General features: G+C 44.7%; 1 protein-coding gene across 3 annotated transcripts in view; it reads left to right on the top strand.

Moving 5' to 3' along the window:
* LOC143987832 (enoyl-[acyl-carrier-protein] reductase, mitochondrial-like) overlaps positions 1–27,906 on the top strand; it is a 150,633-nt gene that overhangs the window by 77,246 nt on the left and 45,481 nt on the right. For 2 of the 3 annotated variants that reach the window (XM_077486891.1, XM_077486892.1), the window contains exon 4: positions 16,559–16,702. The exons of the other annotated variant lie outside the window; for it this stretch is intronic. In XM_077486891.1, the coding sequence (XP_077343017.1) occupies positions 16,559–16,702 (144 nt within the window). The remainder of the gene's footprint in view (positions 1–16,558; positions 16,703–27,906) is intronic. 3 annotated transcript variants of the gene reach the window in all.

Below are 27,906 nucleotides of genomic sequence, written 5' to 3'. Positions count from 1 at the left end.
GCTCATGCATGCCATGGGCATATGTGAAATGACACCCCAAAATAAATTCTGCTGCTTCTCCTGAGTATGGGGATACCACATATGTGGGACTTTTTGGGAGCCTAGCCGCGTACGGGGCCCCGAAAACCAAGCACCGCCTTCAGGCTTTCTAAGGGCGTAAATTTTTGAGTTCACTTCTCACTACCTATTACAGTTTTGAAGGCCATAAAATGCCAAGATGGCACAAAACCCCCACAAATGACCCCATTTTAGAAAGTAGACACCCCAAGCTATTTGCTGAGAGGCATGTTGAGTCCATGGAATATTTTATATTTTGCCACAAGTTGCGGGAAATTTACAAACTTTTTTTTTTTTTTTTTTTTTCACAAAGTTGTCACTAAATGATATATTGCTCACGCATGCCATGGGCATATGTGAAATGACACCCCAAAATAAATTCTGCTGCTTCTCCTGAGTACGGGGATACCACATATGTGGGACTTTTTGGGAGCCTAGCCGCGTACGGGGCCCGAAAACCAAGCACCGCCTTCAGGCTTTCTAAGGGCGTTACAGTTTTGAAGGCCATAAAATGCCAAGATGGCACAAACCCCCCCCAAATGACCCCATTTTGGAAAGTAGACACCCCTAAATTTAGGGGTACACTAGTGAGACTAGGTAATAAATGGCGGGTGCCCTGAAACTATAAAAAAATAACTAACCAACCAGCGTCACCTGTAACAGTTATATTGTGATCACTGGTGAAAGGGTTAACTAGGGGGCAATCAGGGGGCTTTATGTGGTAGTATATGGGGGTCCCTGGCGCTATAAAAAGCTGCAGCGAACCTAAATACCTACCTGCCTAACTAGCGTCACCTGTGACACTAATACAGCGATCAGAAAAACGATCGCTTATTAGGCTGGGTTCACACTGGAGCGATGCGGGAACGCCACGAATGCGCGGCGGGTTCCCGCATCGCATGCCTCCCGGCGGCAGTTCACACTGCCCTATGCGAACTGCTGGGAGTGTCAGTGAAATGTTACTGACACCCCCAGATCAGTTCGCATATCGCAGTGCGATCTGCAAACTCGGATCGCATGGTGTGAACACCCATGCGATCCGATTCTGCTGCGGGCCAAAAAAAGGGTCCCGTGCGAATTTGCGGCAGGTGCGGCGGGTGCGGCGAATGGCTGAACTCGAATCGCACAGAGATCGGATGTGATTTGCACTGCAGTGCGGTGCGAATCACATCCGTTCTCATAAACCGCTGCAATGTGAACCCAGCCTTAGTGACACTGGCGACGGGGGTGATCACGGGGTTAAACCTTTATTGGGGGGGTTAGGGGGGTACCTTAGAACTAAAGGGGGCTAACCCTAACTGCCCTAACAGTTATTAGTCACAAATGACACCCGCCGGGTGATCAGGGGGTTAAACCTTTATTAGGTAATAAATGGCGGGTGCCCTGAAACTATAAAAAAATAACTAACCAACCAGCGTCACCTGTAACAGTTATATGGTGATCACTGGTGAAAGGGTTAACTAGGGGGCAATCAGGGGGCTTTATGCGGTAGTATATGGGGGTCCCTGGCGCTATAAAAAGCTGCGGCGAACCTAAATACCTACCTGCCTAACTAGCGTCACCTGTGACACTAATACGGCGATCAGAAAAATGATCGCTTATTAGGCTGGGTTCACACTGGAGCGATGCGGAAACGCCGCGAATCCGCGGCGGGTTCCCGCATCGCATGCCTCCCGGCGGCAGTTCACACTGCCCTATGCGAACTGCTGGGAGTGTCAGTGAAATGTTACTGACACCCCCAGATCAGTTCGCATATCGCAGTGCGATCTGCAAACTCGGATCGCATGGTGTGAACACCCATGCGATCCGATTCTGCTGCGGGCCAAAAAAAGGGTCCCGTGCGAATTTGCGGCGGGTGCGGCGGGTGCGGCGAATGGCTGAACTCGAATCGCACAGAGATCGGATGTGATTTGCACTGCAGTGCGGTGCGAATCACATTCGTTCTCATAAACCGCTGCAATGTGAACCCAGCCTTAGTGACACTGGCGACGGGGTGTGATCACGGGGTTAAACCTTTATTGGGGGGGTTAGGGGGGTACATTAGAACTAAAGGGGGCTAACTCTAACTGCCCTAACAGTTATTACAGTCACAAATGACACCAATGCAAAAAAAAAAAAAAAAAAAATGACATTGGTGTCACTGTGACTGGGGGGCAGGGGTAATTGGGGGGGTGATCGGGGGGTAAAGGGGGGGTGTGAGTGTGCCTGGCATGTTCTACTGTGTGTGTAGAGTGTTGGTGCAACTCACCGATCCGCTCTCCTCCGTGTCGGAACGAAAAATACCGACACGGAGGAGAGAATACATCACTTCCTCTCCTGTGTTTACATTACAGGAGAGGAAGTGATGTCACCGGGGATTTCTATTCGTCGGGAGCGATCGCGAGGGGGTGGCCATGAATGAATGGCCGCCCCCTCGTCCCGGATCGCTCCCGGACGAAAACCGACCGCCGCAGGCACCGGGCGGGGGCCCGATCGGGCCCCCGACCCGCAGGAGGCAAGGGACGTACATGTAAGTCCTTATGCCTGCCCGTGCCATTCTGCCGACGTACATCGGCGTGCGGCGGTCGGCAACTGGTTAAGGTTATAAAGAGAAAAATGAAATGAAACCAAAAATTCCTATAACTAGAATTGTACTGCAACTGTAGAAAAGCTACTAGAACTACTGTACAGAACTACTTGAACTACCGTAGAAGTACTAGAACTCGTGGTGGAAGTATAGGGGTCTCTGAGGTCGCCATGGCAACTGGGCCCCATGTTACCTCGATAGGAGGATCAACAAGATCTGAGACCGATTCTCAGCCAAACTGTAATCGGCACTGCAGGGAGCTCATCACACAGAGTTGACCTAAAGTGGAAGCACAGTGTGTGGGCTGTGCTCTTTGTCTCCCCCTACAGTGCAGTACCCGGCAGGAAGAGATAAGCTAAAGCACTTTTTTAAAAGGCTATCTGTATGTATGTGTGTTTATATGTTTGTGTATGTGTGTGTGTGTGCGCATGTACATGTATGTATGTAGGTGTGTGTGCATGTGTTTATATATGTGTGCATATGTGCATTTATATATATATGTGTATGTTTATATGTGTGTGTGTATATATACAGTGTGTATTATGTGTGTGTGTTAAATATGTGTATGTGTGTGTGTATGCACATGTTAGGTGTGCGTGTTTAATCCTGACCCCCTATATGTGTACAATCAGAACTGATTTTTTTTTCTTGCTTGCTCATAGTGCTAGCAAAAAATGCTGTTCCTCTGAAAAGCAATCCATGCTCATGTCGCTTTTCAGAGGCATTTGACAACCAGTAAAGAGGCAATATGTTGCCTCCTAACTGCCTGTTTTAACCCCTTAAATGCATCATCACTATGCTGCAACTGCATGCAGTGCACACAATTGCAGGGTGGTTGCAGTGCAGCCTAGGGGTATACTTCAAGGGTGCCCTGACTGGAAAAAGATTGATAAACCCTGGCATAGAGAACCCGATCTCTCCATTTTCCTACTGCAGCCGCTGAATGCCTGCAGGAGGCAGAGGAGGAGAAGCAGGAGGAAATGGAGAAATCGGTTCCTTTATATGCAGCCACCCATTTGCGATCAGGACCTGTTGTTCTGCCTCTGGGCCCGGAGGAAAGGGCCCTGTCCAGGGGTCAGGAAGCCCTTCATGGTTTCTTGCATCGGGGCCCTGAAGGTTCTAGTTACGCCACTAGAACTACTGTACAGAACTATTCAAACTACTGTACAGAACTACTCTACAGAACTACTAGAACCACTGGGCTGAACTACTAGAAGTACTGTACAGGACTACTAGAACGACTTGGGAACTACTAGAACTACTCTACAGAACTACTAGAACTTTAGAGCTTCTAGAACTAATGTACAGAACTACTAGAACTACTGTACCAAACTACTAGAACTACTGTAAAACTACTAGAACCACTGTAAAACTACTAATACAGAACTATTAAAAATACTGTACAGTTACTAGCACCTCTGTACTGAACTACTAGAACTACTGCACCAAAACAATAGAACTACTGTAGAACTACTAGAACTACTGTACCAAACGACTTGAACTACTGTACAGAACAATTACTGTACAGCACGACTAGAACTACTATACAGGACTACTATAGAACTGCTATACAGAACTACTCAAACTACTGTAGAAATACTATAACTATGTAGAACTACTATAACTATGTAGAACTACTAGAACTACTGTACAGAACTACTAGAACTACCATAGTACTACTAGAACTACTGAAGAACTACTAAAACTACTGCACAGAACTAATAGAACTACTATCGAAACTACTTTACAGAACTACTAGAACTACTGTAGAACTACTAGCCCTACTGTAAAAACTACTAGAAATGTAGAGCTACTGCAATTACTGCACAGAACTGGCTGGGTTCACACCTATGCAAATTGGATCCAATTTGCATAGGTGTGAACCCAGCCTTAATTTTGCATAATGCATATCAAGCTAGTCTTATTCTTTCATTAGCGCTGCCTTTATTATATATTTATCTTAAAGAATACCTTAGATTTTTCCTTCTTGTGGATAGTGGACATTTTAAAATATGTTAATTTGAATGAGGCTGGTTCACATATGTGCATTGGATCTTGTGGTCATTTTAAAATATGTTCATTTGAATGAGGCTGGTTCACTTATGTGCATTGGATCTTGTGGTCATTTTAAAATACGTTCATTTGAATGAGGCTGGTTCATATATGTGCGTTGCATTCGCACTCCACATTGCCCAAAAAATGTGTGCATTTTCTGGGCATTGCAGTGCAAACGGCAAGCACATTATCTTCTATGGGAACACATTATCTTCTATCTAATTCGCAGATGCATTCCATTGTGAACAGGATAAAATTCTGACCTGATCCTGATGTAAATCTGACCTGATCCTGATGCAATCCTGACCTGATCCTTATCAAAACTTGATGTGAAATGCTGAACAACCAATTTGTCAATTAGCCATGAAAACGGAGCTTCAATTCGCACCGCACATGTGTGAACCGAGCCTAATAGTAATTAAAAAAACAAAAAACAAAGATGTGGGTGGAACTCCACTTTAAGAACTACTAGAACTACTATATAACTACTAGGACTACTGTACAGAACTACTGGAACTGCTGTAGAACTACTAGAACTACTGTACCAAACTACTAGAACTACTTACCAAACTACTAGAACTAGTGTAGGACTACTAGAACTACTGTACATAACTACTGTAGAACTACTGTACAAAACTACTAGAACTATGGTAGAATTACTAGATCTACTGAACAAAACCACTAAAACTACTGTACTGTCTTAACCACCTCAATACAGTGCACTTACACCCCCTTCCTGCCCAGGCCAAGTTTCAGTTTTCAGCGCTCTCACACTTTGAATGACAATTACTCAGTCATGCAACACTGTACCCCTATGAAATTTGCATCCTTTTTTTCATACAAATAGAGCTTTCTTTTGGTGGTATTTAATCACTAGTGAGTTTTTTTTATTTTTTGTGCTATAAATAAAAAAAGACCGTACATTTTGTTTAAAGAATGCCTTTTTCTTTGTTTCTGTCATAAAATTTTGCTAATTAGTCATTTTTCTTCATACATTTTGGCCAACATTTATACTGCTACATATCTTTGGTAAAAATAACCCAAATTAGTGTATATTATTTGGTCTTTATGGAAGTCATATAGTCTACAAACTATGGTGCCAGTCACTGAAAATTGATCACATCTGATCAGGCCTTCAGTACATCAGGTGAATCTCATTTGTTGAGACACTAACAAGTCAGGAAAGTACAAATACCCTTAAAATTACCCATTTTTAGAAAGTAGACATTCCAAGGTATTAAGTAAGTAGCATGGTGAGTTTTTTGTCATTTTTCCCCACAATTCTTTGCAATATGAATTTTTTTTAGATTTTTTTTTACAAAATTGTCATTATCAAGTTATTTCTCACACACAGCATATGCATACAACAAATTACACCCCAAAATACATTCTACTACTCTTCTTGAGTATGGTGATACCACATGTGTGAGACTTTTACACAGCCTGGCCACATACAGAGGACCAACATTGAAGTAACACCTTCAGGCGTTCTACGAGCATAAATGACACATCTCATTTCTCAACCATCTATTACAATTTTGAAGGGCCTGGAGCACCAGGACAATGAGATTTCCCACAAAATGACCCCATTTTGGAAATCAAACACCCCAACATATAATCTATAAGGCATAACAATTCTTTTGAACGGTTAATTTTTTTTCCAGAAGTTTTTGGATAATGTGTAAAAAATATGAAAACGCATTTTTTTTACACAAAGTTGTCAATTTATAAGATATTTCTAACACATAGCATATATATAGCAAACATCACACCCCAAAATACATTCTGATACTCTTCCTGAGTATGGCGATACCACATCTGTGAGACTTTTACACAGCCTGGCCACATACAGAGGCCCAACATTGAAGTAGTACCTTCAGGCGTTCTAGGAGCATAAATGAAACATCTAATTTCATTCCTACTTATCACAAATTGAAGGTCCTTAAGCACCAGAGCAGTGGAATTACCCACAAAATGACCCCATTTTGGAAAGCAAACACCCCAACGTATATTCTAGGAGGCAAAGGCATGGGCTGCAGATAGGTACTCTGGTACTCTGATGACCTGGAGAGGTACTGTGGTGAAATTGATGGGCTGCAGACGGGTACTCAGGTACTCTGATGGGCTGGTGACAGGTACTTGGTTACTCTGGTGGGCTGGTGACAGGTACTCAGGTACTCTGATGGGCTGGTGACAGGTACTTGGGTACTCTGATGGCCTGGAGACAGGTACTCGGGTACTCTGATAGCCTGATGATAGGTACTTGGGTACTCTGATGGGCTAAAGATAGGTACTCGGGTACTCCGATGGGCTTGTGACAGTATTCCGGTACTCTGAAGGGCAGTGACAGGTACTCAGGTACTCGGTACTCATATGAACTGTGACAGGTACTCACATGGACTGTGACAGGTGCTCAGGTACCTGGGTACTCATATGTACTGTGACAGTTACTCAAGTACTCGGGTACTCATATGGACTGTGACAGGTACGTGGGTACTCGGATGGACTGTCACAGGTATTCGGGTACTCGGATGGACTGCCAGAGGTATTCGGGTACTCGGATGGACTGTGACAGGTACTCGGGTACTCAGATGGACTATGACAGGTACTCGGGTACTCGGATAGACTGTGACAGGTACTCATATGGACTGTGAAAGGTACTCAGATGAACTCTGACAGGTACTTTGATTGGTGGTGACAGGTCCTCTCTTTATTGGGGGGCAATCCGTGTGATTGGTGTACACTGTTAGCGGTACTCCGTGACACGCCGCCACCGAAGGAACAGGGATGTGCGCACACAAACGCATGCATTCCCTGGTTAAATGGACGGACATCATATGACGCCCATCCAGAACGAGAGCCATGCCGCCTGGCCATCAGATGATGCCCGGCGGGCAGCAAGTGGTTAAAGTGTATGTATAGTATCTCACAAAAGTGAGTACACCCTTCACATTTTTGTAAATATTTTATTATCTCTTTTCATGTGACAACATTGAAGAAATGACACTTTGCTACAATGTAAAGTACTCGTATAACAGTGTAAATTTGCTGTCCCTTCAAAATAACTCAACACACAGCCATTAATGTCTAAGCCACTGGCAAGTAAAGTGAGTACACCCCTAAGTGAAAATGTCCAAATTGGGCCAAATTAGCCATATGTTCCTCCCCGGTGTCATGTAACTTATTAGTGTTACAAGGTCTCAGGTGTGAATGGGGAGCAGGTGTGTTAAAGTGTGTGTTGTCGCTCTCTCTCATAATGGTCACTGGAAGTTCAATATGGCACCTCATGGCAAAGAGCTCTCAGAGAATCTGAAAAAAAGGATTGTTACTCTACATAAAGATGGCCTAGGCTATATGAAGATAGCCAAGACCCAGAAACTGAGCTACAGCATGGTGGCCAAGACCATACAGCGGTTTAACAGGACAGGTTCCACTCAGAACAGGCCTCACCAAGGTCGACTAAAGAAGTTGAGTGCACGTGCTCAGCATCATATTAAGAGGTTGTCTCTGGGAAATAGGTGTATGAGAGTTTCCAGCATTGCTACAGAGGTTGAAGGGGTGGGGGGTCAACCTGTCAGTGCTCAGACCATACGCCGCACACTGCATCAAATTGGTCTGCAGAAGTAAGCCTCTTCTAAAGATGATGCACAAGAAAGCCCGCAAACAGTTTGCTGAAGACAAGCAGACTAAGGGCATGGATTACTGGAACCATGTCCTGTGGTCTGATGAGATCAAGATAAACTAATTTGGTTCAGATGGTGTCAAGCATGTGTGGCGGCAACCAGGTGAGGAATACAAAGACAAGTGTGTATTGCCTACAGTCAGGCATGGTGGTGGAAGTGTCATGGTCTGGGGCTGCATGAATGCTGCCAACACCGGGGAGCTACAGTTCATTGAGGGAACCATGAATGCCAACATGTACTGTGACATACTGAAGCAGAGCATTATCCCCTCCCTTCAGAAACTGGGCCGTAGGGCAGTATTCCAGCATGATAATGACCCCGAACACACCTCCAAGATGATCACCTCCTTGCTAAAGAAGCTTAAGTTAAAGGTGATGGTCTGGCCAAGCATGTCTCCAGACCTAAACCCTATTGAACATCTGTGGGGCATTCTCAAACAGAAGGTGGAGGAGCCCAAGGTCTTTAACATCCACCAGCTCCATGATGTCGCCATGGAGGAGTGGAAGAGGTCTTCAGTGGAAATCTGTGAAGCTCTGGCTGTGTGTTGAGTTATTTTGAGGGGGCAGCAAATTTACACTGTTTTTTTTTTTTTTATTCTTTATTTACGGATTGCAGGCAATACAGGGAAAAACTGTAAAAGACATAGATCACTCAGTTTTCCAGGGTAACAAAAACACGCACATAATCAACCAACACTTTGTGGGGGATCAGGGGAAACCAATCAGATTGCTATAGCAGTGTCCCCAGCCGTGTCTAAACCATCACGTTATCATAATCAAATTATCTGGCATCCCAGTGTCCCCTTAGAAATGAGGGCAAACCCCGGGGCAATGCCCTTCCAGGCCCAGGTCGGGGGGTGTCCGACATCTGTCACCGTCATTTTATTGGACAAAGAGCTCAGCCGGGACCCTCCCAAGGGTCACCAACCCCTAGCTGGGAAACTGAGGAAACAAAAAGGGGAGGTTTGTGCAATCACCGTGCATTTTAAGTATATGAGGGGGTTGGGGGGTAGGGAAAGAGGGGAGAGCAAGCAGTGAGGAGAAGGGGATGGGGGTAGACAGAGTGAATGCTATGGGGGGTTAAGAGTGCTACAGATCAGATGGGAGAAAGTGAATCAGAGTGGAATATGAGAAGTGATGGAAAGGAGGAGGACTCCGATGGGTTCCCACGGCCGGGGCCCTCTCCCTGTATACGTGCCAGAGCCTACAGATAGGATCTGTAAGCGTCGGAAAACTGGAATAAACTCCAGGGCAACCATCGAGCATTGTGTTCTTCCTCCTTGTCGCCAAGTGCCGAAGTGAGCTGTTCCATACGGTAGATGTCGCAAACTCTCGCAAACCAGTGCGACACCATTGGAGCGGCCCGCTGCTTCCACACGCTAGGTATGCACGCCCTGGCTGCACTCAGAAGATGTTTTAAGAGAGACTTGTGATACCTCTTGCACGAGAGTGGGGTCAGATTGAGGAAAATCGCCGCTGGGTCGTTCTGCAGATCGACAGCTGTGAGGTCAAAAATGATACTAAGAACCTGTCTCCAGAAATGGGTCAATTGTGAGCATTCCCAAAAGATATGTAGTAACGTGCCAGGCTGTTCACCGCATCTCCAGCACAAAGGGCTGTGACCAGGGAACATAGCTGCCAGAACAGTGGGAGTCCTGTACCATCGGGTCAAAATCTTATAAGCTATTTCCTGGTACTTACTACATAGGGAGGACTTGTGCGCAAAAAGAAGCGCGCGACTCCTCTGGTCGGGCGAGAGCCGGATACGAAGGTCCCGCTCCCATTTTTCCAAGAACACCAGATGCCCCTGGGAGAGTTGATCCAGTAGGATGCGATAGGACAGGGAGAGAGATCCTTGGGTCGGTCCCTCCCCTGAGCACATTTCCTCAAACGATGTTAGGGGTCTGCGGAACTCGTTACTGTTCGGTAGGGATTTCAAGAAGTGGGAGAGTTGGGCAAGCTTCCACTGTCCCAGGGCCGTGGTTGCTAACACCCCGTACATAGTGGAGACCGCTGTCCATGTTCCAAGGCCAAGAAAAGAAGAGGCTCGCACCAAGTCCTGGCCATGATCGAGGCGGAACGATTTTTCCGTCATGCCTGGTTCAAAACATGGGTGTCCAATAATAGGAGTCATGGGTGACGGGAAACTGGGCACGCCCGTCAGCTTGAAATATCTGTCCAACTCTCGTAGCGTTGGCTCAATGAGAGGGTGCGCCCGTACTGTTCCCGACCAGCTCGGACCACTCCAGGGCAAACCCTCAAGCGGAAATGGCACGGATTCACGTTCCAGTCGAACCCACAGCTTATCCCTCAGATGTCTGCACCAGTCGACTACTCTGTTCATGTGTATCGCCGTAAAATACCATGCCGGGTCTGGGAGGCCAATCCCACCCCTGTCTTTCGGTCTGAGCAGTAGTGCTCTGCTGAGTCTTGGAGGCCTGCCTTGCCATACGTAACGGATAAAGACTGTGCGCACGGCTTTAAAAAATGATTGGGGGATTTTTATCGGTAAGGCTTGTAATAGGTATAAGAGTCTGGGCATTACATTCATTTTGAGCACGTTACATCTCCCAAACCAGGAGGTCGCCAACTTTGACCACCTCTCTAGATCTACGGCAAAATTTTTTAGGAGCGGCTGAAAATTCAATTGAAAAATCAGATGTGGATCCGGGGGGATCTTGGTACCGAGATATTGTATAGCTTCAGCAGCCCAACGGAAGGGAAAATTAGAGCTTAAACTCGTCTGGGCGTTGGTAGACAGGGAGACATTGAGTGCCTCCGATTTCTGTAAATTAATTTTAAAATTTGACAGTGAGCCATATCGTCTTACTTCCGCTAAAAGATTCGGCAAAGTAATGTGAGGCTCCGAGACATAAAACAAGAGGTCGTCAGCAAAAGCTGCGACCTTGTGGTGGTACGAGGGCGTGTCCAATCCCTTGATGTCTACGTTCTGCCTGATATGATGCAGCAAGGGTTCAAGCGACAGAACAAATAAAAGGGGGGACAACGGACACCCCTGCCTCGTTCCATTGCCAATAGTAAAACGCGACGAGGCAAATCCATTGACCCTAACCACCGCTGTCAGAGACGAGTAAAGGGCCGAAACCCATGTAAGCATGGGGGGAGGTATACCCAGACTTCGCAGGGTGGCTAGCAAAAAAGGCCAGCTCACCCTGTCGAACGCCTTTTCTGCGTCCACAGAGAGCAGCATAATCGGCAGTTTAAGGCGTCTAGCACGTTCAATAACATTGATCGTCCTAGTCGTGTTGTCACGGGCCTCCCTATTGCGAACAAACCCCACCTGGTCCAGAGGTATCAGGCGCTGGAGAATGGGCGCCAACCGCTCCACTAATATCTTAGTGAAGAGCTTGAGGTCGCAGTTCAATAGGGAGATGGGCCTATAGTTTGCGCAGAGAAGAGGATCCTTCCCCGGTTTGGGTATGACCGATATGCTGGCCTGTAACAGCTCTGGCGGGAAGGTCTGGCCCTCCAATAGAGCGTTAAAGGCTGACACAAATGGCGCGGATAACAGAGAGAGGAAGGCCCTATAGTAAGGGACCGTGAACCCATCCGGGCCTGGTGCCTTGCCCTTGGGTGAGTCTTTTAACGCAGCCGACAATTCCTCCGGGGAGATTGGCTGCGAGAGAAGTTCCATCTCTTCCTGTGTCAGTGACGGGAGGTTTGCCGAAGCAAGGTAGTCGTCAATGGCCGCCGTGTTGGCCTGGGGGGCATCTCCTGAGTCCCGGGGGTGCAAGTTATAAAGGCCTTCATAGAAAGATCGGAAGCTCTCCGCTATCCTCCTGGAATCATGAAGCTTAGTCCCCGAAGGGGAAGCTATGGTCGGGACGAAAGACGCATTACGCTGGGTGCGCAGGGAGTTCGCTAGGGACCTACTGCACTTGTCTCCATATTCATAGTACGTCCTGCGGACCCACATAAGTCTGGTTCTAGCCTGAAAGAGAGAGAAGTCTCTGATTTGTTCTCTAAGATCTCTCACCTCCACCTCCAACGCAGCAGTCGGCTGGGATTTATGCCGTCGTTCACATGCATGGAGCTTGGCAATAAGTGTGGAGAGAGCCTCTGTTTTGGCCACTTTAAGTCTGTGACCATGTTTGATAAGAATGCCCCTAACGTAGCATTTATGAGCAGCCCAAAGCATGAGGGGGTTGGAAACGGAATCCCGGTTATGCTCAAAGTAGCTTTCTATTTCCCTAAGTAGGTCTGCATGGGTCTCAGGGTCTTTCAGGAGAGACTCGTTCAGTCTCCACCAGGACTGTCCCCGGGACTCCTGTTGCAGCTTCAGCGTCAAGGAGATCGGAGCATGATCGGATAGGGCTATGTGGCCTATCTGGGCGTCTGTGACCGCCGGGATAACATTGTGGGCGACTAGGAACATATCTATACGCGAGTAAGAACCATGAGTGGAGGAAAAGAACGTATAGTCCCTATCCTGCGGGTGGAGCGTGCGCCACACATCAATCAGTCGATGAGAATGCAGTAGATCTCTTATGTGCGAACGCGTTCTCGCAGATATGGCAGAAGTGCCCGAAGAGGAGTCTCTGTGGGGGTCTAGGGTGAGGTTAAGGTCCCCTCCCACGATCAGAGTGCCCTCTGAAAATACAGCCAGAGCATCCAAGCAGGTTTCCAAGGCCAGCAGCTGGTCTACATTCGGCAGGTACAGATTTGCCAGAGTAAAAGTTTGCGAATGAAGGGTTCCCTTAACGAAGAGATATCTCCCCTCACTATTGGCTTGGACAGCCAACACGTGCCACGGCAGGTTTTTAGCAAGAAGAACACATACTCCTCTCGATTTGGAGGTAGGCGACGTACTGTGATAAGCCAGGGGGAAGTGTTTACTATAAAGCCGGGGTATTTGGCCTGTCCTGAAATGGGTCTCCTGGAGGAAGGCTATTTGGGGCCTCAGCCGCCACAATTCTGTGAGACAGCTGGACCTTTTTTCAGGTACATTCAGCCCTTTCACATTCCAGGAAACCAGCTTCAGTGCCATGACGGCAGCGGTACCCGGCCGAAGGGCCCCACCAGAGTCGGAAGTAGAAATAGAAGTCAAACACCAAGGAAGAAAAGAAGAAAGAGGAAAAGCAGTAGTTAGGGGGGAGGGGGAGGGAGAGGGTAGAAGGGGGGAGGATAGGTCGGGGAGTTGCTAAGTCTCCTATCGGAGAGAACCTGCCGGTTAGGGCAGAAGGGCCTAGTGGGGGAAGAGGTAAGGCACTGCAGGGGGAGGAACTCGGCGGTGCAGTACCCCTCCAGCAGCCCGTGGTCCATGCAGCCCCAGTTGGGCATGCACGGAGCTTCTTTGGCATCTTAACTTCAACATCCAACACATCATAGAACATCACCGCAGCTATTAACAGGTAGTCAGCAACAGTAGAACAGCGCATAATCAGACCAACCTATTGAACTTTGGAACACAGATTATAGATAACATTATCCATTAGCTAGTAGCAGGCAGTCAACAACAGTAGCACAGTGCATAATTCGATCAACATATTTAACTTTGCAACACAGAGCATGGATAACAGTATATCACCCAGGCACTCGCCCCCCCCCCCCCCCCAAAAAAAAAAAAAAAAAAAAAAGGGGGGGGGGGGGAGAACAAAGGGAGGGAGCAGGAACACCGTCCAGAAGCATCCGGGTGCCTCCGGGGGGCACCCCTAGGAATGCCAAAAACAAAAAGAGCTCCGAGATTCGGGCACCTAAAGATAAACAGTGGCTAGAATATTAAACAGTACCGCCAGCATCCCAGGTCACCGTCTAGTAAGCGCCATGTCCATCACTGGTCTTGCAATGTCTCTCCTCTCCCCGTGTGGGGCCGCCGGGGGCAATGATCTGTTGCAAGGTGTAGAACACTAAGCTGGATGCTCCAGCCACCTATATGGATAGAGAAAAAGTAAACAATAAAGGAAAAAAAAAAGAAAAAGGTGTGTAACACAGGTACAGCGGGCAAACTACTGTGCTCTTTCAGAGTTCACGATCTTGAGGGGCCTGCGATCGTTGATGTTGGGGTCGACGGTGGCGTCTCCCTCTCTGTGGCCTATTTGAGGGGTTGTTCGTCGGGGCCACGGCTCCCAGAGGAACGACCGGGGCCAACCAGTCTGGGATCGGAACCGGGGGCAGGTCCAATGCCTCCAGGAAGGACGGGACCTCAGAGGGGTGTCGTAGTGCCAGAGGTCTCCCATTTCTGCGCACTATGAGGTGGAACGGATGACCCCACTTGTATGGTATCCGCCGTTCAGTGAGGTGTTCCAAAAGGGGTCGCAGACAGCGTCTCATCTGGAGGGTCTTGCGGGAAATATCTGGCAGAAGGGTGACTTGGGCCCCGTCAAAATCAATGCTGCCTTTGCGCCACGCCGCTTGCAGGATATCCTCCCTAACCGAGTAGTTGTGGAGACAGCATAATACGTCACGTGGCCGGTTCTCCGTGGGATTCCTGGGACCCAGGGTTCTGTGGACTCTATCAATGGCTATTACCGTGTCAGCAGCGCGGTCCAGACAGGCGTTAAATATAGCAGTAACTGTGGCTTTGAGGTCTGCTTGGCCCGTGGCTTCGGGCAAGTTTCTGATCCTGATGTTACGTCTGCGATTGCGATTCTCAAGGTCATCTACTAGAAGTTGCAACTGTGCGACTCTGTCAGCAAGGGTATCATGAGCGACTTTCAGGTCAGAAACATTAGTGGTCAGTGAGGTAACATCTGTTGTCAAAGTGGTCACTCGCTCGTTCGTAGCTAACACCTCACGTTTGACCCCTGCGATTTCCTGACGCAGGGTCGTCTCAATCCTGGCTGCCATACAACTAAAATCCTCCTTAGTGGGAAGGTTTTGCAGTAAAGTCAGTATGGTTGTGTCTCCCATCAATGCCTGAGGAGTGGGTAGCAGATTGGCCCCCTGTATGGCTGAGGCAGGAGTAGCCTGGTCATGCAGCCTGGGGGTGAGGCATCCACTGCTAGAGGGTCTCTGGGACAGTTGGGAGTTAAGGGGAAACCAGGGTGGCAGGCTGCTGCGGTTCGGGCTGTCAAGCGAGGCCATAGACAGTGAGCGGGGGAGGCATGGGGACAAGTCACTCGGTGGGGAGAACGGCGGCAGGTCGTGTCCCTGCAGAGTCACACTCTCACCTGCTCCCTGTGCCTCATGTCCCGAAGCGCCGGAGGCCACGGGCGCCATCTTGGATGGATCCGGCGTGGAGACTGGAGGCTGCAGCGGGACTAAATACTTGTCCATCGCTGCAGTGGAGGGCTCCGCTCGGCTGGCAGGGTTCCGCTGTCGTGCGGGGATGTCGGCGATGCCGAAATGAGCGATCATTGGAAGGTACCGGCTTGCGGAGGGGTCACGGACCGGGAGCTCCTGAAAAAAGTGTCCTCACTCCTGCATGTCCAGGCCACGCCCAAATTTACACTGTTATACAAGCTGTACATTCACTATGTTTCATTGTAGCAAAGTGTCATTTCTTCAGTGTTGTCACATGACAAGATTAAATGAAATATTTACAAAAATGTGAGGGGTGTACTCACTTTTGTGAGATACTGTATATCTAGGCTAAATAAAACATATATACATTTCTCCAATACTTGCTCAATGTTTTGTCTCTTTAAAAATTATACAAATATAAAAAAAAGAACTTTTGATCTGCTAGAAATTCAATCAGCTCCTATCTTTTTTTATTGAGCTGAAATCTAAAATAGTGTTATTAGCAATACTCAGTTCACCTCTGTCAAACTACAGAACATCTTCCCCATGTTATTGGAATGAAGTGGTGTCTGTAGTTTTAGCACAATTCCAATTCCACAGTGACAACGCCACTCCTCCATAAAAAGTACAGTGAGTGAGCTTGGTCCCCTTAGGATAGAAAGTATGCTACTGGCAAGATCACCTGGTGAATAAAGGAAAAAAAGCCCTAAAAATGAAAATCAATTAAACTACAAGTCTAAAGACTGATAAGCTGGGATAGAAATGTTTTGTTCTTGGATTTAAATACCCTTTAAGGCTCTGTAGAATTCTCACAACCTGGGCTGCTTACAAAAAAATATAGATAGCTAAAAATCAGTAATATGGTAATCAGTAGAATGGTAATCAGGAGGATGTCTTTAGTGCTGTAAATAATTTATCAATGGTTAATAAGCCTAAAATTCTATATGAAGAAACCATAAGCTCACACCTTACACAAGTATTCTGTCACATTTTAGGTACATGGAGGACTGAAGCAGTTTGCAAAGCAAATGAAGTGATTCCAGTTGCCAAAGATATCTCTGTGATAAGCGCAGCCACACTCAGTGTGAACCCATGCACTGCATATAGAATGTTGAAGGACTTTGTGACTCTGAGACCTGGTAAGGTAATCTTTGCACCTAAACAGTCATTGATTTATCATTTGAATATGTCCCCAATATTTCCACCAGTGTAAAATACATAAAATACATATAATACATAAAATAACCAAGTAAATTACTGTAATTATTTATATTATACCACATTACATTATTAGATGTATGAATTATAGCCAAAATGTTCAAATCAATTATTCATCGCTAACATCAGTGCAGGAAATCAAGGGAAATTTTCCAGCAAGGACACAAACAGAAGGCTAAATCATCACCTAACTAAAAAATCTTTTGAAGAGATTCATCATGGGAACCTTAACCCCTAGGCTTCAACAGTATGCAAATATGCCTCTGGGTGGATGGGCCTTGGTGCCAAGAGGCCGCATATTTGCAAACCAATTTGCAGACACAGCTGTATCAAGAGCACACGCCCTGCGCCCTCCCGGCACACTAACCGGCAGCTAACGGAAAGCTTGCTTCTTGTGAGCAGGAGCTTTCTGATCATGTGACCGATGTGACAGCCAATCTTTGCAGCCACATGATCGTAAACCCTGCCCTACTTCTGAAAGGGCTGGGAGGTGCCAGCGCAAAAGGGTTAAAGAGGAACTAAACCCACTGATTTAATGGTTTCTCAAAACAGTTACATTCAAGGCATGCCGTAATTGATAACTGGCTCAATGACTTGGACTCTAAACTGAACTGTTTAGCCATCAAATGGCTGGTGTCCCAACTGACCACACATGTAGCCCCATGGCACTTACAAAGAAATGATAGGATGGCAGCTTCATTGGTTGGAAAGGATAGGAGGGTTTAGAAGGTTAAGTAGTTAGCAGCACCACAGCACCCCCTTCTGTGTAGTTAGTAGAACTGTTATATTAGTATAGCCAGGATGTGGGCAATTTTACACTATGCATCATTATTCCATTGTTTGGAAACTGTCTATGCAATGTGTAATAATATACAACACCATTGTATGGACAGATTTTTAATTATTATACAATTTAAATAAAGTTCAAATAATAGCTACTTAATACATCTTCCTTGTCTAAGTCTGGAAGTACAAGACATGTAATACTTCACTTGGAAAGGAGGACAAATGTGATCACTTGTACTAACCTGATTGGTTCAGGAGCAAATGATGGTTAGTGGAAAGGAGTTAGCCTCCTGGCCGTGACTCCCCGCATCGAATGCATGCCAGGTGACCCAGAATTCCATGTGGCATGGGCCTTGAGTTTTCAAGTGGACTTCCAGCAATTGAATCTGGACAAAAGTAAATTGCAGGGCCCTGCATGAGAGGTGTTTTGGACATGTTGATTAATGGACTTTGGTCAGGGGGATTTAGTAAGGTGATCTCAGATTATCATCTGTGCACGTCGTGCAGAGAAGTAAGTCTGCATGGGCTTGGGAGATGTACATTATTGAAGTAGCCCTGGAATACTTGTTTGTAAGTGAAGTCCTAACTACATTCATTGGCCATGTGAGTCAAAGCTTGGCAATCTTCTTACACTTATAATCCCTAGGTCTGCAATGTGATGAAGAGCTAAGCATAGAAGAAGGATTCAACAAGAGGAAGGGGAAATGTGCATGTGCCTGGATAACAAATGCTAGCATCCTGCTATTAGGAATAACCATAAGGATAAGACACTGCCTGAACATACTGGCTACAACTATGAAACAATGTAACCATTTATTATGAGTAAACAAGTGGCATAAACTATGAATACTTTGCAAACATACATACTGTACTTAGTGAACAATATGTAAAGCAATTAAAAACGTACACTCCTGCAAACTATATACAATAATGAGCAGAAGAACAGAGGAGCAAGGCTAAGTAGGGACAGGTAAACCATAAACCAAGGTACAGGTAGTAGGACAAGTGAGGAACAAAGAAACCCCATCAAGTATTCCAGGGAGCTCCATGAACTCATTCACAGCCTGGAGGGGGTAGGGGCAGAGCTACCACAAATAGGGCTGCCTGAACCCTAAAGAGAAATATCTGACTGATAAGTATCGAGATGGGGGCACAAGACACATGCACAGGCACTTTAATGGTGGATTCGTGCAAGTCCCTCTTTATGTGTTTGTCCAACCAAAGTATTTTGTTTTCTAGTTTTGGAATGAGTAGGAAAGAAGTTGTACTGAAGTTTTACTACACAATTAGAGGGATGTTTCCCTCACATTCCTATTCTGCTGACAATAGTTTTACTAGACAAGCAGTTAGGAAAAATCTACAACAGGGACACAGACCGCAAGAAGAAGCTTGTAAAACATCAAATCACACCACAATGACTTTGTGTAACCCTCTTTAAGGGGTGAGTGCTTGACTAAGCAGTGACAACACACAAATGCATATGTAGAGAGAAACCAGCACTCCAACAATGTTTACTAAGGTCCCATATAAGCATAAAACAGCAACATTTCAAAGATGCGCAGACCCTTTTTTTTCAAAGTGACAGACAGCAACAAAAGCTCAAAGTTGTGGCTATATAGACATACAATATACTAATCACCCAAATCAGAAACAAGTGTAGTCAGCTAGGATATCTGTTCCAAGGGCTACAATGCACAACCTAGGGGCATGGTATCATCTGACAAGTACACATGATGAGCTGTATTCATAGTTGGAATGCTAGCTTTTCTCTATGTTTAGCAATAAGAAGTTGAATGGGGTGCTAGGCTTCCCTACTCTACAAAAATATATATATTATACAAAAATTGTCTTTTAATATTTATTCTCACTTTCAGGAGATTTGCCCCCACTACCCTAAGGCTGCGTACACACGCGCGGACTGTTCGCCCAACCTTGTTCATCAAACAGTTTGACAAACAGTCCGCTCAAAATTAGCATGAGCAGACTTGACCACACACGATGAACGAACAGTCCGCTGAAACCGTGCGCGATGACGTGAACGGCACGTACGACGGGACTAGAAAAACGACGTCCTATACACTGCAATGCAACCTTCGGCGTGTAAATCCTTTCTGAGCATGCGCGGAACTTAGTTTGACGAACAAGTCTACACACGAGCGGACTGTCCGCTCAAACCAAGTTTCAGCGGACAGTTTTACGGAAATTCCGAAAAACTTTGTTCGTCAGACTGTCCGCTGAAACTGTCCGCTGAAGCCCACACACGAGCGGACTGTCCGCTGAAACACTGTTCAGCGGACAAAGTTGGACGAACAGTCCGCCCGTGTGTACGCGGCCTTACAGGAGTTTTAACCCTTCTGCACTGTATTTCAAAAACTGAAAAAAATACATTTTGGACAAGCGTAACCTTAAAGTATAACTAAAGGCAACATACACATTTTAGTAAATTCTCATATAAATTTTTGTTTTAAATCATCTTTATTATTTTCTTATATATAAAAAAATTCGCCAGACAATTACAATTACATTCAGTCCTGAGGCATTGAGGTTTACACAAGTCCCCCAATGTCTTCACATTTACATATATACTTTCCACTGCTTATCTATAACAATATTAGGTGGTGGCCCGAGAGAAGGGGATATTTGGAGTGGAGTCAACCGGTGTGTAGGAGAGAGATAGAAAAAAAAAAAAAAAAATAATAAGGAAAGGTGGGTGTGGGATTTAGATTTCTCCCCAGTGTTATTTCCCTTCTTTATGTGTTTTTTTTTTTTTTTTTGTGCCTTTGTGGTTCCTTTTATTTATATATATATTAAAAAAAAAAAAAAAAAAAAAAAAAAAAATAATAAGAAAAGGTGGGTGTGGGATTTAGATTTCTCCCCAGTGTTATTTCCCTTCTTTATGTGTTTTTTTTTTTTTTTTTTTTGTGCCTTTGTGGTTCCTTTTATTTATATATATATTAATTTAAAAAAAAAAGAAAAAAAAAAAAAAAAAAAAAGAAATATTATTTTCTTATTTAGTCATTATTATGTGCTTTTATTCCGTTTGTGACCCCTTGGTGTGTTGTTTGTGCTTTGTGCTTAGGAAAGTCCTTGGCTTTCCTTTATGTTTCCTAAAAATTGTGTTATTTATTTTGGTGTCTCCCCCACTGGTTGTCTCCCCTCCCCTCCCCTTCCCTCAGGCCCCCCCTCCAATTACATTTCCATCATTTATTCACTTCCCATATACCTTCAACCATACTACAGACAACAAAATTTATAAGTTGTGGTTTGGGTTCGTATTACCCCTTTACCCCTTATACGATGTACCTTTGGAGTGCACGAGTTTGCACAGCAGCTTCTTAATTTTTTCTCTTTCCCCTCCTTTCTCCCTCTCCCTGTCAGGGATCTCTGGGAGACTCCGGAGGGGTTTTTTAATCTGGTATAATTTACTCTTTCTCTATTTCTCGGGAATAATGCTTCCAGCCTGCCCATATATTTTTATATTTTTCTTGTTGTTCTTTTATATCGTATATCCATTTTTCAGCTTCCATTATTTTATCTACCTCCCCCTTCCATTCCAGTAGAGTGGGACATGTTATCTGTTTCCAATATCTAGGTATTAATATTTTGGCTGCATTCAGCAGATGTGGTGTGACTCCTTTTTTATAAGCTTTAATGGATCCTTCTGTCCCATGAAACAGAAATTGTAGGGGTGTCATTTCTATTGGTTTTGCTGTTATCCTCCCTGTCCATTTAGCCACTCCCTCCCAAAAAATCCTAATTTTTGGGCAGTCCCACCATAGATGAAGGTATGTCCCCTTATCCTTACATCCTCTCCAGCAATGCCCATCCGCTGTTGGATATATCTCTACTATTCTGGCCGGGGTTCGGTACCATCTAGTTATAAACTTGTATGACATTTCTTGTATTGCTGCGCTTATTGATGTCTCATGCGTCATTTCCATAATTTTTTTTATTTGTGTTGGTCTAAATGTGCATTTTAGTTCTTTCTCCCACTCTCTTATAAAGTAAGGAATTGTGCTACTTTGTTCACTAAGGACTAATTTATACATCTGGGATAGTAAGTTATTTGTTTTTTCTATTTTCATACACATCTTCTCATATGTCGTAAGGGAGCTCAGCGGTCTTACTTGGGGTTCTAATTTATTAAAGAAGTCTCTCATTTGGTAATATCTCTATCTCGACATATGTATTTCTCCTTGTGATGTTATTAATTCTGTTAAAGGAAGTAAGCTTCCCGATGGAGCGTATCTTAGACACCTTGTATTTCCCCCTGAGCCCCAAGAGCCTAATGCTCCCTTTTCTTCCCCTGGTGGAAACCATGGATATCCCCCTAATGGGGCCATTGGTGATGTGCGTGGAGCATATTTTCCATTCTTGTTCATTCTATCCCATACTGCTAATGTATTCCGTGTTAGTGGTGATGTCCACTTTGCTAAAGCTCTATTCGCGGCCTGTATCCATGGCGCCCCTGCTAGATTTCTGCCCGCCATACTTTCTTCTACCGAAACCCATGCCTTATTTGAGGAGTCATGACACCAGTTTAGTATTCGTACCATAGACATTGCTTTGTAATACATGAAGACATCTGGGAGCCCTATTCCACCTTCCTTCTTATTTCTACGCAGTATATCATATGCTATTCTAGGGTTTTTATCGTTCCATATAAAGGATATAAACATTTTACGAATTCTCTTAAAAAAGGCCTGAGGCACTGCTATAGGTACGGTATTTAAAATATATATTATTCTAGGTAGTATATTCATTTTCAAAGTGTTTATCCTTCCAAACCATGTCAGTGAATGACCCTTCCACCTATTTAGATCTCTAGTTATTTCTATTATTAGGTTTCCATAATTAAGCTCATATAAAGATTTAGTTTCCGCCGTAATATGTACTCCTAAATAGTATAATGATTTTTTTTCCCATTTAAATGGGAGGTTATCCTTCATTACCATTGACATCAATGGGGGTACATGACATGGTAGTATTATAGATTTTTCCGTGTTTATTTTAAAATTGGACATTTTTCCATATCTCTGGACCTCCTCCATTAGTGCCATTATTGATCCCTGTGGTTCTGAAAGATAGAATAATAGGTCATCAGCATATGCTGATACCTTATGCTCCTCAGATCCTATTCTTATCCCTTTTATTCCCTTATTTTCTCTTACCCTGCACAGAAATGGTTCCAGAGTCAAGGCAAACAGTATTGGGGACAGGGGACACCCCTGTCTTGTGCCGTTTCGTATATCAAAGCATCCTGATAGAGTACCATTTACCTTCACTCTTGCCCTGGGTCTTGCGTATAGGGCTTCTATCCATCCCATCATTCGCTCTCCCATTCCTATTGCTCTCAATACTTCTTTCATGAAGTCCCAGTCCACTCTATCAAATGCCTTTTCGGCATCCATTGATAGCATTGTCCTGGGTAATTTATCTGGGCCATTTTGCATCCAATAAAGTATGTGTAGGGCTCGAATGGTGTTATCTTTGGTTTCTCTGCCTTTCATGAAACCCGTTTGGTCACGATGGACCAATTGTGTTACCTCTTCTTGTATTCTGGTAGCTATGATTTTTGCCATTAATTTAGTATCTGAATTAAGCAATGATATGGGTCTGTAATTAGCACATTCCTGTGGATCCTTCCCTGGTTTCGGTAAAACTGTTATATATGCTAGCAGTGCTTCTGAGGACATTGGGTTAGAGGCAGTAATATTATTGAAGTATCTGCACAGAGGTATTTCTAAAATTTGGGCAAACTTTTTATAGTATGCATTGGTTAACCCATCGGGTCCTGGGCTTTTCCCCCTCGGCAGGTTCTCAATTGCTTTTCTTATTTCATCTTTGGTTATTGGTTCTTCTAATTTTTTTATTAACCTAGAGGGGAACTTTGATATTGTAGAGCTACTAATATAGTCTCTCATTTCTTCTATCCTCCCCCTATCTTCTGCCTGCTCTAGAATGGGTTGGATATTATATAGTTTCTTATAATATTGTTGAAATTCTTTTGCTATTGATTTTGTATCTTTTACTTGTTTATTTTCTATTCTAATTTCATGTACATGGGATAGTTCCCTCTTTTTTTTAGTTGTCTAGCCAGTAATCGGCCACATTTATTCCCATGCTCATAAAATCTATGTGTAAAAAATCTATATTTATCCCTGACCCTTCTATCCAGACACCTGGAGAGCTCCTCCCTCATATTTCCCAGCTGCCTGGCATCTTCTAGTTCGCAAGTACTTTTATGTTTGTTCTCTAATTCCTTTATTCTTTCCAACTGATCTTCTATCTCTTTTCTTTTTTCCCTCTTTACTCGCGTTCCATGTGCTATTAATTCTCCTCTAATTACCGCTTTGTGGGCTTCCCACACTGTTTGCTCCGATACTTCTTCTGACGTATTTAAGTCAAAATACTCCTCTAATTTATGTTGGAGGTCCTCTAGTATTATTTTATTATCCAGTAATGACTCGTTTAATCTCCACGTCCGTTCCTTATGACCCGCGTGTATAGGGAAGATCTCCGCCACCACCGGGGCATGATCCGAGATCGTTATTGGCTTTATGCTTGCTGTTTTTACATATTCTAAATAATATTGATCTACCAAGATCCAGTCCAACCTGGAATAGGTATTATGGCTCTTTGAGTAGTAACTATAATTTTTTTTTTCTCCATTTAATGCCCTCCAGCTATCTACCAAGTGTGAAGATTGAAATAGTTTTTTAACGTGTTTAAGTGCTCTAAATGATAGTGGTGTTTTCCCTGTAGTTGTATCTAGTTTAGTATCAACAATAACATTAAAATCCCCTCCAAGGATCAAAAACCCTTCCCTAAATTTTTCTAACGCTTTTAGTGTTTTTCCCAGGAAATCAACTGTGTGTGTGTTGGGGGCATATATTGAAGCGAATGTGTACACTTGTCCCTGCAGTGTTCCTTTAATAAAAAGGAACCTCCCTTCTAAATCTGTGTTCACCACTATGGATGTCAAAGGACACGTATTCCCCAGGGCTATCGATATTCCTCTAGCTCTCGCAATAGGCGATACTGCATGAAACCACTGGTTGTATGGGAATAATGGTAGCCTTGGTACGGATCCTGACGTGAAATGTGTTTCCTGTAAAAATACTATATCTACAGCTTGATGATTTAATTCTTGCCAAAGGCGGCCCCTTTTTTGAGGTGAGCACAGTCCCCTTACATTATAAGTCATTATTTTAAACGTTTTAGCCATTCTTTTGATCTGAGTAAATATGTACCATTCTTAATCTGTTGCTGCACATCTCGTGTTCCCCGCCTCCATGTACACCTGCGATAAAAACTTCAAAAAAAAATCCATACTGACCCCATCCACAACTTAACACTTTACTTTGTAAAATGTACCAACTATCGGTAGGGTGGGCCCGCTTGGTTGCTCCTTGTTCCTCCCGAGCCCTCCCTCCTTCCTGCATATTGCAGGTTTATCGATCCCTTTCCACGGGACCTGCCTAATTGGAAGAAAAAAAAAAAAAAAAAATACAAAAATACAAAAGTACAAAAAAAAAAAAAAAAAAAAAAAAACAAACACCAAAAATTACTATAATATTAAGTGACAAGTTTAAGCACCAACCCGTACTTCCCCCCTTCCCCCTTTGCTTTACTCATTTCTATTACTTCCTAAGTCTCTCTTCTCTTCCCTACTTTCGGTCTTTTATACTAAAGAGTACTATAGTCTTTCCTTAGTCTTTTCCTCCCACTTGGGACCATGGCTCAGGTCGTTGAATTAGTGTCTTAATATTAGCTATTCTCCAATCCTGAAAGTCCACAAATGGGAGTTCTAGTATTTCTAAGAACTCTTTTAAGTCATCCCTGGTGCGTAGTACTGCTGTTTTCCCATTCCTTGATGCTATTAAGTGAAAAGGGTACCCCCATCGGTACTTAATGTCTGCTGCCTGTAGAGCTTCCAATAACGGTCGGACCATTCTGCGCTGCATTAATGTACGACGTGATATGTCAGGGAACAAAAGGATATGAGCTCCTTCGTATTCAATTGTGGAGGTATCTCGTGCAATCCTGATTATTTCACAAATACTACACACATGAAATACCGCCACCTAGTGTGTCAACACTGCGCCAGCACCCAGCCTCCCCCCCAGCTGCCACTTAAATAAATATCAATCAAATAATTGGAAGGTGAATATAACCTCACACCTACACTGTGTTAAATCACTAGCCACAAGGTGATAGTGATTTAACACAGTGTAGGTGTGAGGTTATATTCACCTTCCAATTATTCAATCCTGATTATTGTTTCTTTTATTGTGTACTTATGCAATTTGCATATCACATCCCTAGGCTTGTCTTTATTTTGAATACCGAAAGAGGTAACACGGTGGACTCTATCCATTTCAATGAATTCCGGCGCAGCTGTTCCCATAATTTGGCAGAATAACTTTTGGACTACCATTGGCAAGTCGCTGCTATGATATTTTTCCGGTAGTCCTCGTATGCGTATATTCTGTCGCCGATCCCTGTTCTCAAATTCATCCATTTGATCTCTATAATTATTCATTACTTCCTCGTGGAGTTTAATAGTTTCTTGGTTCTCTGCTACTGCCTGTGCCATATCTTCTTGGGTGTTCTCAATTCCTTCCAATCTATTACCTATTGCCACCACTTCTTCCCTTAGTTCTTCTACTGCTAGCTTGCATGATTTCTCTACTGTTGCTATTAGCTGTTGAATGTCCGCCTTCGTAGGGAGGGCCTTTATATGCTCTCTTAGATCCCATTCTATATTTATGCTTTCCGTCTCTGTCCCCTCAGAACCTCTTTTATTTTGCTCTGTCATACTGGGGTTTTCCGGTCTCTCTTTTATCCTTTCTTTCCTTAGTGTGTCAACCTGAGGTCCCTTATGGTCTTTACTCTTCACCCTTCTTTCTGTTTGCTCTTCCTCATGTGTATTGCCTCCGTTGTCAGTTGTATATTGGGTAACCTTATCTTCGCTAATTATTGTTCTTTCCTTGTCAGGGGATCTTTGTAAATCCACTCCCTGGTCTGTTGCAGTACCTTCCATTATTGAGAGTCTTTTTTTTTCCTCCCTTATGCCTCCATCCCTCCAATCCTCTTTCAAACTTCCTGGAGTTTGTATTCCTTCTCTTTGCCTTCCCTCCAAGTAATTTCCGCTTACTCTCCGCTCCTCTTTGCCTGTGGTTTGTAACCCCCGGCCATACCCTATTGGCTCATTATGGTTCAATGTTGATACTCCTCTTCCAGCCTTTGTATGTCCGCTTGCCATCTCCAGGCTCCCCTGTCTCCCCTCTTGGCTCCGGGTTATTAGACGTTCTCCCTTTTGCGGCGTCAGATAGGCTCGCAATACACTTGCCGAGTTCCTACTTCCGCCTGCTGCTGGTTGTAATGCCGCACGTCTGCGTGTTGTCATTCCTGCTGCTTACTCTTCCCCTCTTCCTTTATTCTTTGTTATCTCTTTAATTCTCTTTATATTAATGTCCGGTCTCTTTGCTACCCCATACTGTGCGTCCGTGCTTCTATCAGGTCTTTAAGAGGCCCGGGTGTATGGGGGAGGGGGCTCTCCAACTGCTCACCAGTCTCTTTTATAGCCAAGCTATGTCTACCACCGAAAACGATTTTCAGCATGCACATATATATAATGATATGTGCTAGGGTTCTCTGCTACCCAATTCCTACAAATTGTATCACAAAAGTCCATGCGCCTTTATACACATATTTATATATTTATACAGCCTTTATATATGTATTCAGGGTGAGTCAGACCTATATTCAGAGTTACTTCATTCAGAGTTCAAAATTACTTTTCCATAGAGAATATAATAATAGTTCTCTCACCCTCTCTTCTGATGTTCTCCGGGCTGTTCTCCAGGCTTTTCTCTTGTATATCAGCAATCCAGGCTAGCATGGGGTTCACAGACCTACTCCACAAGATCCGTTCGTGCATCCAGCCTAACCCCCGCTAGCCGTGCCGGCAACACGACCGGCAACACGATCTGTCGGCCCTTCGTAACTCCCCACTAGCGTGTAGGAGGTCCCGGGATCTCGCAAGGTCTTCGGCTCCTCTCGCTGGACTCTCCGCTCTGGTGTTCCGTCACCCGCTCTGTGTCACTCGACCCCGCCGGTCCACCAGTCCCAGCAGCCGGGCACCTCTCGGATGTAGGGGATGAAAAGGAGCCTCAAGAGGGGGGGAGAGGAGAGGATATGAGGATGGGGGCAGCACGGAGGTAAGGCCTTTCCAGCCTTATAGGGGGTATCCTCGGATTTGCAGCTAGTTAGCCGTTTCGTCGTCCCCTTCCAAGGGGTAGGGAAGTCGGTCGTTCATCCCGCTGAGACTTCT

The sequence above is a fragment of the Lithobates pipiens genome, unplaced genomic scaffold (assembly GCF_037356315.1).
Source record: "Lithobates pipiens isolate NorthernLeopardFrog02 unplaced genomic scaffold, aLitPip1_a1.2 Scaffold_18, whole genome shotgun sequence".
In the NCBI taxonomy this organism is placed as follows: Eukaryota; Metazoa; Chordata; class Amphibia; order Anura; family Ranidae; genus Lithobates; species Lithobates pipiens.
The sequence above is the reverse complement of the archived record's forward strand: the minus strand, read 5'-3'. Positions and strand labels throughout refer to the sequence as shown.